At 40.2% G+C, this 19,760-nt stretch overlaps 1 protein-coding gene and 1 long non-coding RNA gene across 2 annotated transcripts in view; one reads left to right on the top strand and one right to left on the bottom strand.

Moving 5' to 3' along the window:
- The window catches only part of LOC134472458 (uncharacterized), a 30,155-nt gene extending 11,445 nt beyond the window's left edge, over positions 1–18,710 (top strand). Inside the window, exons 2-3 of the long non-coding RNA XR_010042273.1 lie at positions 809–946; positions 17,439–18,710. This is a non-coding gene — a long non-coding RNA (uncharacterized LOC134472458). The remainder of the gene's footprint in view (positions 1–808; positions 947–17,438) is intronic.
- LOC134472457 (protein FAM170A-like) lies at positions 126–8,058 on the bottom strand. The gene is made up of 4 exons (XM_063233874.1): positions 7,805–8,058; positions 2,736–2,795; positions 1,929–2,111; positions 126–931 (listed from the first exon to the last, which is right to left on the bottom strand). Exons 1-4 carry the CDS (start codon positions 7,881–7,883, stop codon positions 231–233), a joined length of 1,023 nt encoding a protein of 340 aa, XP_063089944.1. The 5' UTR covers positions 7,884–8,058; the 3' UTR covers positions 126–230.
- Positions 18,711–19,760: the final 1,050 nt, after the last annotated feature.

Raw genomic sequence — 19,760 nt, 5'->3', positions numbered from 1 at the left:
ACTTTGTATACAACCAACACGTACTAATAAAAATAAGATAAAACTGATCTTTGAATCCCAATCTGGAAACAGCAGAATGAAGTGAGTGAGGGAACAGAAACAGGGAAAAAACAACCAAAGGCTTAGGAGGAAGGTGCCGATTTTTTCTGTTATTTGGCAGATGATGAGGCTTCTGGGGCCCACTTGAGTCAGTAGCTCTCATTTACAGACATGGAAGAATGATTCAGTCTCTATTTACTATAAGAAGATAACAAAAAGCAACAAAAAATCAAAAATTCCAAGAACCTCAAAAGTATCTCCATATCATTTCCATCTGCTGCTGTGATATTTGTCTTCTTCCTCCTTGTGATCTTGTTGTTATTCCTTTTGTTCATCATTTTGGGAAAGACGAGATTCAGGCGGGAACCACCCTCGTCTACCCCCTCCTCCAGGTGTTTCTTGAGCATCTGCAAATTAGGGAACACCTGGAGGCAACTCATGCACCTAAAGCCACTGTACATTTGCTCCAGCTCTGCAGATGTTGTGGCACTGGGACCCACCTCCTGGGCCAGATTCTCAGGTGGCTTCTCAGCCTCTTCCTTTTTGCCTTGCTGTTCACCATCCAAGTTGCCCTCACCAAGACTTAAGATACCTGTGAGGTTCATGGAAGCGAAGCTGACTTTTGGAGGGTTCCTCTCCTGACAGACAGCATTTCCTATTTTTATCATCTTTGCAGGAGGCTCCAAATCTTCTTTATCCTCCAAAGCATCCACACCCCTTTTCACTGGGACAGTCTTGTAGTAAACATTCATTATTTTTTCCTTTTCAGTAGCTACTGCAGACACCAAGAGGTTATTGGCTGAGGAGGAAGGTAAATCACAATGCGGCATGGAGGAGGAATTCTCTGTCTCCATGAGATCTTGATTTGGAGGCATGTTGGAAGATCCAGGACCTGGAACACATTGAGGTAGTGTCTTGGTGTATAGAAAAGAAAGCTCCAAAACTAAGATGATAATATCCTCAGGTGGGGACACATAGAGTATCTGTGATATTCAGAATTCTATGTGTGTTGTGTTATGTATGTGCATCATACCTTTATGTAAAAATGGGTGTGAAAGCCATCTAGAAAATATATATCACATGTACATACATGTATGTGTGTGTATGTATATATGTATTGCAATATACATTTGGTGAATGCTTTTGGTACTGGTAAATGCAGATAGAACTGAATGTGTATTCACGTATGTGATACTCTGTGACAGCACATGTGATCCACTGTGTGAGTAGTAAATGTTGGCAGATGCTGTAACAGCAGCCATACATGTTACAGGAAGTGTTTTTATGTCAGCACATGGAGCTCTAGGAAAGACTGATGCCATGGTGGAAGATACAGTGTTGGGGTGAGAAAAACACACTTTGAAAGGGCACAGGAGTTCTCTAGTGTTTTGTCTACCAGTAGCATTAGGGAGTTAAACAGGTCCATGTGAGGTGATGTGCTGTTATTTACAGATTAAGTGTAGAGAGGCGAGTGTGAGAATGAATTTAGGAATGCAGGCGTAAGGCCATACATATGTAATGCCCGTAGGAACTGGGTCAATGTGGAGAGAAGAGATGGTTGTGAGCAGAAAGGGAAAAAGGAAGCGAAACTGACCTGTTCTTACTATAAAGGTGTGTGAAATGTGAGTGTGAGCTGAGTGTGCATTGATCTGAGGGAGAGGCTCTGATCCCATCCCCTGCACATCCTCACATGGGCCAACACCTCACCCACATCTGCCTCTGTATCCATGTGGAAATGTGTGCTGAGGAGCTTTGCCTCCTCTGCAAGGCAGATTTCCTATCTGTCACCCTCCCCAGAGGAGTCAGTCTTCATCCCTCTTCCCTGAGGCCCTGCCCTGGATGTGAAGGAAAGGTGAAGTGAGTAGGGTGGGGAGGCCGCTCAGCTGCACCTGTTGTCCACGCTGAGGTCACCTTTGTGTCTGCCTTACTATCATGGTCCACAGAAATGTGCATGCTTGAATGCAAAACGCAGGGCAAATGTTCTGAGGCTGACAAAGTCTCTCCTGCATCTAGACTTGAGCTTGAAGCCACCTCATGTGTCTCAGAGGCATGATCTGGAGAGTGTTCCAATTCTGGAGAGTTAGAGAAACAGCAAAAATAAACATATTGATTCACAGCACATTCTAGGTTCTGTCTCATTCCAGAACAAACATATTTCTGGCATTGTTTCCATCCATGGTAATTCCACACAGAAAATAAGTAATAGTATTTTAAACTGTGTATGTGGCATTATTCACTGTGATTAGGTATCATGTGTATATTTTTGGAAATGTATATAGAATTATGGAACTTGACTATGCTTAAAATATGGTATACATTAACTACTAATATAATTATTGGCTCAACTTCCTGCTAATATATTGTACAAGTAAAGACAATGGTGTTCAAATTTTATTGAGAATTGTGTATGTTGACACAGTTATTTTGGCAAATGTAATACACACAAAGGCACTGATTGAATGTGGATAGATGATGATTAACTATATACGAAGATAAAAATCATTACATGATGTTATTTCTGATGTCTAGATGTCCCCCTAGAGCCTCATGCAGCTATAGGTGGTAAATTTCAGATTAAGCATGTGAAGCTGCCATGGAGGACGTACACAGTGGATGCCCAATCCTGGGTATGAATGGCATCAATCAATTGATTTATACCCTGAGTGAAATCTATAAGGGAGGGAAGGAACGCAGACCTGCTGCTTTCACTGTTGTTTGCTGCTCTTTTTCAGCCACATGTTTGATAATGAGCTTGCCTGTATAAGAAAAGCATAGTGATCAGGAGATTACAGCTTAAATCCTTGATGCCATTAGCTCACCTCCTGCCATACTTCTCCCCAGCCACCTTGTCAGCTCCCTCTCCTGGGAATACTTTGGGTGTCTTGTACGGTGATGGCTTGCCTGGGCAAGAAATGGTGCACTTTGGCCCTCTGTATTTCCACAAGGATCCTGCCCTCAAGGCACAATATTTCTGTCAATTTGGGAATGTGTTTCATATCATTTGCCTTCTTCTACACATTTCATACTTTAGTTATCTGCATCTTACATCCTAGACATTCACAACCACAAATTAAAGATTTGATAAATTTTATGTTTGAAGAAATTAAATATTCATGACCTTATGGTGTCCCTGTTCCCCTTCACTACATGAACTAAGCTCACCTCCTATCAGTATCTGTTTCACATTATCAAGATGTTTCACCAAGGAATTTGATTCCCAGTGCATGGGAGAAGCTTTGGAACATGGCTCCCACCCTGTAAGACCATGCCCAGCATCCCAAATCACTGAAGGATGCATGGGGAGTTCCTGTAGGCCTAATTGGGCCATACCTAGTAACTTTCAAGTGGCTAGCAGGAGCCTGAATCCAGTCAAAGGATGGAAAACAATAATTCATCTATCAGGTTCCCAAAACAAAGCAGGAGTAGCTATTCTGTTTACAGACAATGTGAACTTCAATAATGATCAGAAGAGATAAAGAAGGTCACTACATTCTAGTTAGGGGAAAACTTCAAAAAGAGATAACAATCTTAAACATATATACACTAAATGCACCCAGCTATCCAAATATTAACAGAAATGAAAAATCAAATAAGAAATAACACAATTATAACAAGAGACTTTAACGCACCATTAACACAAAGGGACAGATCAACCAGACAGAAAATCAGCAAACAAATAAGAGAACTGCATCACACCTATGAACAAATGAACTTGATGGACATATACAGAGTGTTCCACTCAACAACATCAGAATATACATACATTCTTCTCAGCAGCACATGAAATGTTCTCTAAAATGACCATATACTAGCCCACAGAACATGCTTAAGTAAATGAAAAAAAATGAAATTATACCATGCCTGTTATCAGACCACAGAGCCATGAAACCAGAAATTAATGTTAAAAGAAACTGCAGAAAAGCCACAAACACATGGAAATTTAATAATACACTCCTGAGCAATCAGTGGATCAGAGAGGAAATTAAACAAGAAATTAAACAATATCTACAAAAAAATGAAAATACAAATACATCTTACCAGAACCTGTAGGATGCAGTAAAAGCAGTCCTCAGAGGAAAATTCATTGCACTGAGTTCCCAAATCAGGAAAACAGAATGAATACAAATAAAACAACCTGATGCTATACCTCAAATATCTAGAAAAAGAACAGCAAGTCAAGCCCAAAACCAAAAGAAGAAAGGAAATTATAAAGATCAGAACAGAAATCAATGCAATAGAGTCTAACAAAACAATACAAAGAATCAATGAATCAAAGGGTTGGTTCTTTGAAAGAATAATAAAATTGATAAACCCCTAGCCAACCTTATTTTTAAAAGGAAGGAAAAAACTCAAATCCATGCAAAAATGAATGAAAAGGATGAAATCACTGCAGACCCTGTAGAAATACAGAAGACCATCAATACCTATTTCAAAAAACCCTACTCTTATAGGCTTGATAACAAAGAAGAAATGGACAGATTCCTAGAAACATATGAATTACCTAAGCTGAGTTGATAAGATGTAAAACTGCTGAATAACCCAATTTCAATTAACAAAATTGAAAATGTAATTAAATCCTTACCAACAAAGAAAAGCCCAGGTCCTGATGGATTCACTGTGGAATTCTACAAGAAATCCAAAGAAGATTTAATGCTGACACTTCTCAAACTCTTCAATGAAATTGAAAGAGAAGAAATTCTCCCTAACTTATTCCTGGAACAAATATTATGCTAATACCAAAACCCGAGAAAGACCCAACCAAAAAAGAGAACTACAGGCCAATCTCTCTAATGAACATAGATGCAAAAATTCTCAATAAAATACTGGCAAACAGAATGCAGCAAATCATCAAGATTTATACACCATGACCAAGTGGGATTCATCCCAGGAATGCAGGGATGGTTCAACATATGCAAATCAATAAATGTAATCCACCATATCAATAGAGCCAAAAGTAAGAATCACATGATCATTTCTATAGATGCAGAAAAAGCTTTTGATAAGGTCCAACACTCATTCATGATAAGAACCTTATAGAAAATCAGAATAGATGGTTTTTACCTCAATATGATAAAAGCCATCTGTGACAAACCAACAGTCAGCATCATATTAAATGGCCAAAAACTGAAAGCTTTTATCCTAAAATCAGGAAGAAAACAAGGATGTCCATTATCACCAGTCCTGTTCAAGATAGTACTGGAAATATTAGCCGGAGCAATTAGACAAGAGAGAGAAATAAAAGGAGTAAGGATAGGAAACGAAGAAGTTAAATTATCATTATTTGAAGATGACATGATATTCTACATAGAAGACCCCTAAAACTCCATTAAAAGACTCCAAGAAATAATAAATAAATTCAATAATGTATCTGGATACAAAATCAAAAATCAATAGCATTCCTATACGCTGACAACAAAATCACTGACAGAGAGAAATAAAAGAAGCCACACCCTTCACAATAGCATCCAAAAAAATGAACTACTTAGGAATAACCTAACAAAAGAAGTGAAAGATCTATTCAAGGAAAATTATAATGCCCTGAAAAAGAAATCAAAGAGGATATCAGAAAATGGAAAGACATCCCTAATTCATGGATAGGAAGAACAAATATTGTGAAAATGACCATTCTCCCAAAGTTGTTATACAGATTTAATGCAATCCCAATCAAAAAAACCATTAGCATACCTCACCGATCTAGAAAAATCAATCCTAAATTCATCTGGAACCAAAAGAGACCTAGAATAGCAAAGGCAATTCTAAGCAACAAGGGCAATGTAGGAGGCCTGACTTGAAGTTATAAAATCCCTAACTTGAATTTTACTATTGACCAGGGTGCAGAAGGGAAGATAGAGTCTAGACATATCCCAGAATTGAGATGAATGCTTCTGAATATCAGTTGATACAAGGCTGCTCAGTGAGGAAGAAACCGAAAATAATCAATGGTTAAATCAGCAAATGTTCAAGGGAAACACATGAGAGGGTAACAAGAAGCCCCAGATCATCGTAAGATTGGGTTCTGCTCAGGAAGTGGTGGGTGAGTGTCTGAGCAGGACACAGACTGCTCACACAGTTAAACAGCAGAGGTCATGCAAACACACACATAAACACATACACACTGTTAATAGTAACATTCGGTTAACACACAGATATGCATCAACCTATCACAGAGACATAAACCACAGAGTTGCAGAGGAACAGTATGAGCCAGGGAAGAGCACGGTAGACTGACAGGAAGGCACAAAGGAGCTAATGGCTTAAATGAGGCCCAGAATAATAGAAGCCTCAAAATACGTGACTGGAGACACATTAAAGAGCTACCCAGTCCAAGAACACAGCACCTCCATGTATTGTCCTAGCCAGTACTCTCACATGTATTGCTACACAGATCCATGTGCACTGCTACCTACTTACTTCATTGTCTTATAATCTCCCTAGTGCACATGAACTCCATATTCTCCTGTTGTTTCCCATACTGTGCATATATTAATAATTATTCCTACTTCTATATGACCCTACATTCATCATATTGGATTTTTTTCTGTTTGTATAAATAGAAGTGCAAAATATATACTTTTTTCTGGTCTTTTTAACTCACTGTTGTTTTGTGAATGTTATCCACGTAGCACATAATTATAGTGTGCATAGTATTATTCCTTCATAAGTTGCATTTCATAAAGAGAAATTATTTATTGATTATACTTTGCTGAGCATAAGGACTGTCTTTACTATGGGTAAAATAAGACTCTGGTCAATAGAGCCCCCATACCTTCATCCAGGAATTTGCTTCCATAGGGGAAGTCCTCTGAGATAGAGGAAGAACTAACCCCCACGTCATGGTCTTGAATTGGGACCAGTGGCTTGGCCCTGCCCTTTACAACAGCTTAGAAATCCAGTTCTCCAAGAAATGAAAGAAAAGCTGAGACATAGTTCTATTTTGGTGTTTTATGTGTATTTATCCAATGTTAAATAAATCATGGGTCTACAATTTGAAATCTTCACTGACTGTACATTCCCTGCTTCTCAAGAGTAAAAAAATATGGATTCTATTAGTAAAATTCTAAATGTAGAGCAACATTTACTCTGTCAGTTCTTATTAGAGATCATTACATCTGCACAGTGTGTCATTGGTAGAGAGACTGCTTGTTGCCAACTTTCAACTTGGACAACCACTGAGGTTAGTTCTGATCTTGTGATCACATTTTGTACAAAAAATACAAAAACCTGAAAACATTTATATGGATGCGACTGTTCACAGAGAAGTCCTCAGACACATTTTCATTATCTTAACCAAAATGAGATGTTTTGACTCCTGAGTCAACAATTTTTATAATGGTATAGTTGTTCCTGGCACATACACAGCTATATTTTTATGAAATATTTTCTTCAGTTCTATATACCATAATTTATTCATTAACATAGAAAAAGGTACTGTTGAAACATAAAATTCCTTTTACTTTACAGTGCCCTAGGAAAGAAGGCAAATGAAAGAAGACACATGTTTAAAAGAAAAAATTAATTTGACTATGTATATGACAGAGTGACCCAGTCCTAAGGAACAGCAACAAGACCTGGGTCATCTGAGCCTTCCCTCACTCCCAAACTATATGAATCTTGAGAAAGACACATACCTCTTTCTCCTTCACTCTTTCACTCACTTCTCCTTTTTATCTTTCTACTGTCCCTGTACACAAGTGGAAACTCACTCTTTCCCACTTTAGAAGGCAAGTCCTGGTTCCCTGTGCCACAAGAATATGCTAACTCATACCTCTTTTACATTTTGACTTTTTCCCAGGCTGTTGTAAGCATGTCTTCTCCAGGTGTTTCTTCTTCTCTTTATGCTTCATAGCTGAACTCTTTAGAGAATTACTAATATCAAGTGAGATTCTGAGTCTCTTTCAGAGAATCATTAATGATGTTAAGAAATAAAATGTATATACCCACAAACAATAAACAACGTAAGACACTGTCTGTTCACCGGATGGCTGTCCTCTCTAAAGCTCAGTGTGGCACCATGGTTGATGTGATTCCAGTATGACTGAAGTCTCAGCAGTGATTTGTGACCTGTTGATGACATACATATCCTTGCACTGTTACATCTCCATTGGTTCACATAGATAAGCCAGAATAATCATCCTTGTTCACTTAAGCCTATCAGCAGTGATCCTTTAGCTGTATAAAGTACCATACCCATCAAATTTACAGAAAGTGAGTCTGACATTGTGTGGAATACTAACGAGGACTTTTTTGGCCTACCCTACAAAGATAAAGTCAGAATCAGAGAATAGTTCTATAGTAAAATTCAGTAGTGCAGAAATAGAAATGCATTATGGTAGCCATTGCTGATTTCCTATCACTTTATTTTAAAGTTCCCTAATGCCTTTATTCTTTGTTTTGATTGATTTTAATCTATTTTCAATCATTTGATTTCAATATGTGTGAAAGTATAGACAACTATTTTGATGAAAACCAGAAAAATTATGGAATTCTTTATTGATTTTCCTATTATCTGGTTTTGAAGGCCTGTAATGCTTTCATTTTTTTGTTTTGATCGGTTTTATACTATCTAGTTTTGTTTGAATTCATTGTATGTGAAGATACGGAAAATTATTTCGAAGAAAACAAGAGACACTATGGTAGCCATTGTTGATTTCCTATTGTCTTGCTTTGAAATCCTGTGTTGCTTGCATTGTTTTGTTCTGATCTGCTTTGTTGTGTTTTACTTTGTTCTGTTTATTCTCTTTAAAGAATAGAAATCCAAAACTGAGCAAAAAAGTAGGAAAAATGGCACCGCCACCATGCTACATATTGACAGAAACAAACAAACATTTCACTTGCAAATTAAGCCGTAACCACAAGGACAGAACCATTACACAGGAATGATCAGTGTTGTAAAGCTTTGGCAAAAACCAGGAGTGCAACCTGCAACACTACTATGAGGAGGTTAGGGCAGGAGGGTCATTGAGAGTTAGACTGTAGCCAGGACTACATAATCACACTCTGGGCAGCCTGAACTACACAGTCTCAAAAACCCTGTCTCAAAACACCAAGAACATAAATAATAAAGAAATAAAACTTTGTCACCTGCAGTCAGTAAACAAGAATTCCAAGAGAGGGATGATAAATGAATGTAAATAAGTATGTATGAGGAATTCAGAGTTCTGAAAATGAAGTGCTAAAATACAGGCAGTAGGTTTGTCCTAAGTGGCTTTTATCAATTTCAGGTAGTTCTTTGTGTGTATATTTTCATCAGAGTTTTTCACACTGAGGGATGTTTGAATTCTTTCAAAGGTCTTTCCTGCAACTATTTAGATGATTATGTGATTTTTTTCCCTTCTGCTTATGTGGCATTTTCCATTTCTTCATTTACATACATTGACCAAACCTTGCATGCCTTGGAGGACTCACACTTGTTCATGATGTATGACCTTTTTTACAACTTATTTGCTGACAAATATTGTTTTATTTAAAGTGAAAGAAACAACAAAAAAAATACATGGAGATAAAAAAAAAGGGTAGAAATAATACAGAATTACAGAAAAATAAACAGTAAGAAATCACCAGTTGATAAGTTACATATTGTCATCTTAGAAATAGTTGTTCAGGTTACAAAATTAAAGTATGTAAAGTGACATTCAAATAGTGACACTGCCAACAGTTCTGGTCAATAATCTAACAAAAACTTAGTAATATGGTTATGACTTATCTTTTATCTTAAAGAGGGTAAGATTAAACATATCAAAACAGAACAAAACATTTCAAAAAAAACAACTTAAAGAAATACAGATTTCAAAGCAAGTCCACTGGTGTTCTTTACAGTTTATCCAATTGTCTCTAATTTCTTCCAAATAGTTGTCCCCATCTTCACACACATTAAATACATACTGCATATTATAGAACTAATCAAATCATTACAGGATGATAAAGGCTTTTTAGGTCTTCAAGATCTGACATTGGGGAAGACAATAATAACTACCATCGCGTCTCTCATTCTCTTCATAGTAGCTGTACTTATCTTTACATATGCTGAAATTGAACTTAAGAGACTAGACTAATATCACTCTGATCAGTGAATAATAGTATTGCTAGATTTTGTATCATAATGCTACAGAATTAGCATCGGTTTCTTAGTGTCTCTTCTTCTTCAGAGTATCTGTTCATTACATCATATCATCATTGCATCATATAATCTGTTCCCGTAAATAGTTTTTTAAAAAATCTTCTCATGTGTGAATTTCTACATGTATATCTATCCTCTCTGTATTATAGGGAAAAACAAATCATAACAAGACAGCAAAACAAATTCCTAGAAAAACATGCAATGAAAAAGACACATAAGAGCACAATATTAGGTGATCTACTGTAGTTACTATGCTTTCTCTTGTTATTTTCAATAGACTTGTCCACATAATCAGGCTTAATATAGTTAAGGATAGCCGGGCGTGGTGGCTCATGCCTGTAATCCCAGCACTCAGGAGGCTGAGGCAGAAGGATCATTGTGAGTTCGAGACTGTCTAGGCTACAAAGTGAGCTCAAGGCCAGCCTGAACTGCATGGTGAGACCCTGTCTCAAAAAGACAAAAAAATAGTTAAGCATAGTATTAAATAGCTATTTTTATAAAAACACAACTTTGAAAACATTGTAGGACTTGAGAGCTGTTAATAATCAATACCTGTATGGATATCTTTTTTTAATCAATAAGTATAATCAAAGAAGTATGGATATCTTTTACATCTTGTCATCTTCAGAGTAGTTGCTTGTACTTTTATGGTTGATACTATCAAGCACACCAAATTCAAATAAAATCAGCCAAGGCAAAACCACGGTCTAATGAATTGGATTCAAATAAGATCAGTCATAGTAAGATAATGTAAGTAATACAGGGTTTCAGTTTAATAGGAAATTAAGGATAGTTACCATGATATAACCTGCTATTTTTGGGTCAGATGTCTGTGCCCTCAAATTTGATATGAGTGGACAGACAGGAACAAATTAAATTCAAACTAAATAGGGCGAAACTACATAAGACTAAATAAATAAGACTACTGTGTCTTTTAAATCCTGATACACTATTAACAATGACCTCTGCCTTTTTTTATAGTGTATCAAACCTATCTATACTAAAGGTTATAGCTTACCGTCTCTGTCTCATGTCTGCTACTCCACTTTACTGCTATAATTTGTTCACCTTACTCCCTCATTCCACTGTCTGCCCCATTCATTGAGGCCTCTCTATCACTGTTCCTGGAATCCTGGTATCCCTTCCTATCTTTCTCTGGAATGTCCTTCAGCACTCTCTGTAGGATTGGGTTGGTGGCCATGAACTCCCACAGTTCCTCCTTGTCTTGGAAGTATCTTATTTCTCCATTAATTTTGAGAGAGAGTTTTTCTGGGTATATGAATCTTGGTTGCAAATTATTTTCTTTCAGGACTTGTAATATTTCCTCTCATTCCCTTCTCAATTTGAGAGTTTGTGTTGATAAGTATGTTGTTATTTTGATAATTTTTCCATTGTAGGTTATCTGCTTCTTTTCCCTGGCTGCTTTTAGTATTCTGTTCTTTTGGTGGATTTCTGGAATCTTGATTATTATATGTCTGGGTGTAGATCTGTTTTGGTTGTAGGTAGCTGTTGTTCTGTATGCCTCTTTTATCTGTATATCATTTCTTTTTCCTAGACTTGGGAAATTTTCCTTTAACATATCTGTGAATATTCTTTGTATTTCATTTTTGGTTACTCCTGCTTTATTCTTAAGTTATATATCCTTTTGTCAGCTTCTAGTCTTTGAATTGTTGCTTTCTGGTTCCTTGTTATTTTTAAGAGGTCTTTTCTTTCATGATCATACATCATAAATCTCTCTTCAAGTTTCAAAAGGCTAACTTTAGTTTCTGTCAAGGCATTTTGCCAGTATTCAATGGAGTTTTTAGTTTCCTGGTAATCTCTTTGGATCTGTTTCATGTATTCTAGGTTATGTTTAAATTCTTCTTCAGAAGTTTCTGTTTCTTTTCTGATTTCCTCTGTTCATCCATCTGTGTTCTCTTGGGCATGGCTTATCATTCCTTTAATTAATCTCTATATCTGGCCTCACTTGGATCAGGAGTACCGCTTTAAATTCATCTATGAGATCATGAAGGTATTTTTTTATTTCAGCTGATGCTGTGTCTAGTATTGGATGGTTATTGTGCTGGTTCTCTTCTGTGTTTACTTCTCCTGGGCTTATTTTCTCACGTTTGGCAGCTGGAGATTTTTTTTTACTTTTATCTCTTGTCATGTTTCTGGTTTCTTTCAGATTGGAGTGTCCTGGGGGTCTCTGGCCCTCTCCATATTGCTTAGGGCCTTTCTGAAGCATTCTGACTTGAGTTTTTGCTGCCCTCTCCAATTTGCTGTTATCTGAGGTAGGCAAGGATGCAGGGACAGTGCAGGCTAGCCTCCAGCCTCTGTGCCAATCAATCCGCAAGTTAGGCTGTACTTCGTGGATATCACAGAGTCATGACTATTTTGTAACTGCTTTTTGGGTCCCAACCAGAGGCTTGGTTCAGCCCCAGCAGATCCTGCCAGTTCTCTCTCTGCCAGAAGCGGCTAACTAAGTCACCGCAGCATAGGGCTCTGTCCAAATCCCAGCTGTCCTCTACCAGACCTATCTGTGCCAGGAGCAACTATCTAATGTCACTTCGGTGCCAGGTCTGCCCAATTCCAAGATGTCCTCCACTAGTCCACTCTGTGTCACTGATGCCATCACGGTGCTGGGCTCTGCCCAATTTCAAGATGTCCTGCATCAGACCTCTCTGTACCAGGGGCAACTGTGTGATGTCACCAAGCCTTGGGCTCTGCCCAACTCCAAGATGTCCTCCATTAGACTCTCTGTATCACTGATGCTGCTGTAGTGGCGGGCTCTGTCCAATTCCAAGATGTACTCTAGCCAGTGACAGCAGCTGCGGGGGACCTAGTCCCTAGTACTCACCGGGACTCAATGCAGATCTTCCTCTTGGTTCCACTGCACACTGTGCTGCTTGTCTTCACTGCATTCCCGACACAGTACTGAACAGTCAGAAAACTGCACAATGTTCAGCTTTGGAGCTCTGGAACTTCTCGCACTCTCCTCCAGCGCAGCCAGATGGCCCTGGCTGCTTTGCGGGGTCCCAGGTCTCAATTTCCTCTTGGATCCACTGGTCGGTTTGCCACATTAAAGATGCAGGATTCACAGACTCCTGTTATTGGCAGCCACAGTCTCATCACCACCTTAAATCCTCCGGTTGTACCTAGTACAGTGTGGAACAGGGCTCAGTGAGTACATCGGGCTTCAGCTCTCTATCCATGCTTTTTGTTCCTTTTCCCAGTTTTATTTTTCCTTTAGTTACCGCCTTGGTTAATAAGAATCATTATCCATTTGTCTGGCCCTCTCCATGTTGTCATATTCTAGCATCTAATATGATTTCTCCACAGAGACTCTCTGTCCAAACCCCTAGCAAGCTGCCATTTTTGAAAGTCTCTTTGCTGATGAGTATATTTATGAGAAGTTTCACAACTATCTTCATTAAAGATACTGCCCTATAAATTTTAATTTTTGTTGAGTTCTTGACCTGTTTTGGAATCATAATAATGATAGGTTCAAGAAATGACACTAGCAATGTTCTTTTCCTTTGATTTTCATAGAAGAGTTTGAACATTGGTAGTAGTTCTTCATAGAAATCATGATGAAATGTAGGTGTCAGTAAGTGAGCACTGGAATCTGGGAACTGGGGCTGCAGGAGGTGAGTTCCAGCACACCAGTTCAGGCCTGAGAGAGTTTAAGATCATCGCTCCCAGCGTTTAAGTGCCTGCCCAGCTTCCAGGCACACTACACTAAGCCTGGGAAGTTTTGCGGCCTGACTAGATCACGCACAGCGAACTTCTTCAATCAGGGGAGCTAAGGGCATGTGAAGTGAGTTCCAGCACATTGGTGCATGCCCGGGGAGAACTTTGGATCATCACTCACAGTGGTTAGGAGCCTGCCCAGTTTCCTGGAACACTGGAGGTGGCACTGGAGGTGGCACTGGAGGTCCTGTGGACCTAACTGGACCATGTTCAGGAACCTCCATTCAGTCCCAGGAGCTGAGGACATAGGAGGCAATTTCCAACACGCCCAGAGGAAGCTTTGGAGCATCACTTGAAACACGGAAATATAGGAAAATGACAAAATGAAAGGGCCAGAATGCAATCTCAAACCTGCAGCCCATCCCAAGAAAGCCTAGGAACCATGTACACAGAAGAAAATATATGCCATACACCTGAAATACCTGAAATAATAGCAACTGAAATAAAGAAGCAACTCTGGGAAGCTTTAAAGGATTCAAACTAGAAATAATCTCCCAGGTAAAAGAAGAAATGATAAAAGTAATAAAAGAGATGCTGAACACATCTAAAGGAGACACAGTTAAAAAAAATTAGAGGAACAATGCAAAAATATAGACTGCCTGGATGAACAATATGAGAAACAAACAGAATACATGAAGCAGATTCAAAGAGATATGAAATCAAAAATTCCATTGAAAGTTGTCAAAATTGACTAAACAAAACTGAAGATAGAATTTCAGACATCGAAGACAAGATTGCAGCTAGTGAATGGGAAAGGAAAGATCTTTTCAAAACAATAAAGAATCAGGAAAAAAACAATTCAGCTGCAAGATGATTCAAAGAAAAACAACATAAGATAGGGATAAATGAAAAAGAAGGGGACAACACAAATGATATCAAGAGGCTATGTACGGAAGTAATAGCTGAAAATTTCCCAAACATGAGAATGGAAACTGACATTACGATTAGTGAACATATAGGACTCCAAATAACCATAATCAAAATGAAACTACACCCAGACATATAATAATCACCATCCCAGAAACCCAACATAAGAATACAATATTAAAAGCTGTTAGTGACAAAAGACAGATCACCTATAAAGGAAAGCCCATCAGAATCACAGCAGACTTTTTAACACAAACAGTGAAGTCAAGAACAGCATGGAGGGAAGTATTTCAGATCCTAAAGCAAAATGACTTCCAACCCAGACTGATGTACCCTGAAAAATTGTCCTTCAAAATGGGTAGAGAAATAAGATACTTCAATGAGAAAGTAAGTGAGCACCTGGGTTGTTGGGCGCAGGCGCTCAACATACCATACTCCAGCCAGGACTAAGGACCACGCCAGCTTCCGCAATGCGCTACGTCCCTCTTTAAATTAGCCAACCCGTGTGCACCCCGCGCTCTACTCCGTACTCTGTGGCAACTCCTGATTGGCCACAGCTGGATATAGTAGCCAGAGCCTGCATCCCATTCCCGCCCTGCTTCCTTGTGGCAGCCTGTGATTGGTCACGGCCAAATATATAAACCAGAGCCCGCGTAAATAAACTAGCAGTTAACTGTCGTCCACAAAAGCGTCTCCTGTCTCCTGTTTCATTGGAGCTGCGCCGGTCAACTGGTGGCCCATACGGGGAGCCCGGAACGCTGAGACCCTCTCTCTCCAACAGTACGGGAACGAACCTCTCTCTCCGACGGAACAGAGACGTCAACAGGTAAAATCGTCAAGCGCCAATAGCGGGGGCTACTTGGCGGGCGAGGGCTGACAGGTTAAACTGCTCAACGTTGGTAGCGGGTGCTACGCAACAGGGCCGGATAGCGGGGGCTATTGGGCAACCTTGGGCGGACGCATCGCAAGGGTCAGGAACTTGTAAAGAGAGTTCCGGGGGCTGTAAAGAGGCCGGTTTTGGGGGCGCCGTAAAGGGGCGCGGGGACTAAGCTGTCCCTGTATTAAAAAAAAAAAGGAAAAAGAAAAAAAAGTAAATAAAAATAAAAAGAAACTCTTGAAATTCCAGTTAACATGGGTAACACGGCTACTCAGCCACTGTCAGTCGCCTTAAGAGACTTACTGAGAGAAAAGGGATTACAAATGAAATGAGAACAAATTCAAAACTTTCTCGATCAGGTCGATAAGGTAGCACCTTGGTTTGGTCCCACGGGGTCCGTTACCATCCCCAGCTGAGATAAATTAGGGAGAGATCTTGACTTTACAACAAAAAATGGCCTCCTGAAGCCAGGAGTCAGACCCATTTGGGCCGTAGTGAGAAGCTGCCTTACAGACACCTCTTGTCGTGACCATATAAGGGCTGGCGCCATGGCGCTTGGTTACCATCGGGCAGAATCCTCCCGCGAGCAATCTCGTGAGTCTAGTGCCGCAGGCGAGGTGACCCCACCCAACCCAGAAACAAAGGACTCGTCAGATAATGAGGGGGAGGAAGGAGAAGTATACAAAATGGTGGATGCAGACACCACCGAAAGAGGGGAAGTCACACACACGCAGTCGAGAGGGCCCTACTCTGAGGCCATAAATGAGCTGCAACGCAGGATTTCTCAGAGTAAATGGGTCAATGAAAGCGAGTACGGGATCCCAGGGCCGCCCCGTATAAGACCTACGGCTCTACCTCCCGACCCGCCAGATTATCATGCCCACCAGAGACCCTGCCATCAGCTATGTAGCTGTCCGCAACGGGTCCAGACGTCCCCTGGGACATTCCAGGAAGACCTTTGGCATCAAGTCAAAAGAGAGGACCCAGGAGGCCTGGGCCGTTTTCTCCAGGCTTTTCCGGTTGCTATAGATGCTCAGGGAAACAGAGCCCACCTGCCTATAGATATAAAGGCGATAAAGCATCTTAAGGAGGCCAGCACCATGTACGGTGTTAACGGGGCGTATACCCTGTCCCTAGTAGAAGCCATGGCAGGAAACGCCATGACACCTGCTGATTGGGCCAGTTTGTGCAAGGCAGTGCTCAGCCCAGGCCAATATCTTGATTGGAAAGCTTGGAATGTTGAACTTGCCACAGAACAGGCCCAAGCTAATGCCCAGAATAATCAGGCCGCCTGGAACGCGGATATATTATTAGGACAAGGGCAGTATCTCAATAACCAGCTGATATTCCCACAAAAGGTATATGCACAGATAAATAAAATAGCCATACAAGCATGGAAACGGGTCTCGGCTAGGGGAGAAGTCTCAGGCCACTTGACAAAAATTTTGGCAGGAGTCGGGGCTTGCCATTGTTGATGGCCCTACCATGAGACAAAGCAGAAGCCGCATCCAAACTTATTCAAGAGCAATTAAAGTTAGGCCATATCAAACCCTCAAGTCTATTCTGTTTAAACAAAAGGAGGGTATTGCCCAGGGCATGACACCTAGGGCCAGACTAAATCTCACCCTCTTCACTTACAATTTTGTAAACATCAACCCACAAGGATCCACGCCAGCACAGCTACATGCCAACCCTGTCGCACCCAAACATGGTTGGGTACGCTGGAAAGACCTCCTGCATGGGGTATGGAGAGGCCCCAGCCCAGTACTTAGTTGGGCGAGAGCGGCGGTCTGTGTCTTCCCGCAGGAAGAAGGCAGCGAACCTGTCTGGGTCCCGGAACGCCTGATACATCCCTGCAAGCCACCAGACCCTGACCCAGAGGAAACGTCAACCACAGAACAGGGGAACCAACAGGAGCCTCACAAGCCAGACCAAGCAAGTACACCCACAACTCCCATTAACCATGGCACCTTGGCCAACTCCCCTGGTTAGTAGCCTCCTTTTCCCCTCCTTCTTGCATCTCGTACGGTCCTTGCAGCCAATGACTTTTCTAAATTGCTCCACCACAACCTGTTATATGTTACAATGTTGGGATAACAGTGCACTTTCAGCTGTTGTTATGCAGGTACTCCAGTTCGCACCGGTTCCAGTTATGGTGGACTCAGACGAGTTTCCTGTGATCCAGCTCGGGCCAACTCTCCAATTGGCTTTCATAAAGGAATGGGCAGGAACAGGGGCTCTGGCTACCATGACTACACTTGCCGCATTCGGCAGTCTACTTCTGCTCTGTCAGATTCGCAGACAAAGGAATAGGGACAAAGTACCAAACAAGCATTGCTGATCATAAAATCTGGTCAAAGCCCGGCAGCATGGCTCGCCATGCTGTGACACAGGTGTGGAGCAAAGCATCGCAGGGGGTGTCGTCCTTGGCCAGGAGACACCCCGGTCCCCATGTTGGTGAGCATGCGGGTTGGGCTCGTAAAACAATACTCCCGCCCCCTCCAAAAGAGCACCAACAAGTAGTGAGGCACTGTCATGACTGCGCAGCATGACACCTCACGAGGGGCACCGACCTCTGGAGACCCTGCGTCAGTTATAAAGAAAGGGGGAGATGTTGGGCGCAGGCGCTCAACATACCATACCCCAGCCAGGACTAAGGACCACGCCAGCTTCCGCAATGCGCTACGTCCCTCTTTAAATTAGCCAACCCGTGTGCACCCCGCGCTCTACTCCGTACTCTGTGGCAACTCCTGATTGGCCACAGCTGGATATAGTAGCCAGAGCCTGCATCCTATTCCCGCCCTGCTTCCTTGTGGCAGCCTGTGATTGGTCACGGCCAAATATATAAACCAGAGCCCGCGTAAATAAACTAGCAGTTAACTGTCGTCCACAAAAGCGTCTCCTGTCTCCTGTTTCATTGGAGCTGCGCCGGTCACTGGGTTTTTCTTTATGGAGACAGATTTATTACTGCCTCAGTTTCATTGCCTTTTTATATCTTTTAGGTTATGTTTTGATACTTTATTTCTTCTACAATGTGTTGAAATATTTCCTTTAAAATTATTCTAATTTTTGCAATGCCTAAGGCAATTTTCTCTTTTTCATTTGTAACTGCATTGATGTGAATTTTTTTTCTACATTTGGTAAACTAGGATATGTATTTAGCAATCTTGTTTACCATTCAGATTTCCAATTTTATGATTAAGTGGTTCTTTTTTTGTTTCAATTTTTCTAATTTCTGCTCTAATCTTTGTAATTTCTTTCCTTCTCCAATTTTGGATTTGGATTACTCTCCCTTTTTTAGGACTTTCAGATACATCATTATGTTATTTATTTTGGTTTTTAAAAAATTTTTGGCACTCACAGTTTAAATTTCCCCATTAGAACTGTTTTGTTGTGCCCCTTAGGTTTTGGTATATGGAGTTCATTATAATTTGATTGTAGAATCTTTTAAATTTTAAGCCTGTTCCTTGATTGATTATTCAAAAGTGTATAATTTGCTCACTGACATACTTGCATTATCTCATGACAATCAGATAGGGTGCAAAAGCCTCTATCCATTCCATTGTATTTACTTAAGCTTGCTTTATGGCCTATGTTTTGACTGAAACTATAGAAAATTCTGTATACTACAGAGAAAAAAAGTGTATTCTGCTGTTTCTTGATGAAATATTTAGTTGATATATATGTTGGATGGTATGATTCAACTGTAATTTTTTTGTCAATTCTTTGTGTTCTTGACTCTATATTAGTGAAACTGAGTTGTTGGAGTTCTACATTATGACTGTAATGCTGTCTATATGTCCTTTGAATTTTTAATCAGATTTTGCTGGTACATTTTAAATATATATAATGATTACACTCATTACAGAGAATTTGTACCTATACATGATACTGTTTTAATCCCATTGTCCTATCGGGCCTTTATCCCATCCTCCCCTCCCCATTTACAAAAGCATTTTTTCCATATTTTTCTTCTTTTCTTTTTTGTTTTTTACTTTTCTGTGCTTTCCTTTCTACAGAACCTCACTTGTTCCCTTCCACAATTGTCCATTCTTTTATAACCATTGTTTTTTCTTTTATGAAATTCAGTGCACTATCATTTGATACATAAAGATTTATAATTGTTAT

Source organism: Cavia porcellus, unplaced genomic scaffold (assembly GCF_034190915.1).
Source record: "Cavia porcellus strain 051 isolate PalLab524CR breed Dunkin Hartley unplaced genomic scaffold, mCavPor4.1 scaffold_23, whole genome shotgun sequence".
Classification (NCBI taxonomy): domain Eukaryota; kingdom Metazoa; phylum Chordata; class Mammalia; order Rodentia; family Caviidae; genus Cavia; species Cavia porcellus.
Note: the sequence above shows the minus strand (reverse complement) of the source record. Positions and strands in the feature narration are given on the sequence as shown.

Bases quoted from the DNA above. Each gene is read 5' to 3' on its own strand.
- LOC134472457 (XM_063233874.1), bottom strand. From the start codon at position 7,883: ATGAAGCATAAAGAGAAGAAGAAACACCTGGAGAAGACATGCTTACAA. The intron at 2,796-7,804 runs GTATGAGTTAGC...TTTCTTATACAG, and splicing joins AAAGTCAAAATGTAAAAGAG to GCAAGCTCATTATCAAACAT. The intron at 932-1,928 runs GTGCAGCTGAGC...AATGTGTTCCAG, and splicing joins GACCTCAGCGTGGACAACAG to GTCCTGGATCTTCCAACATG.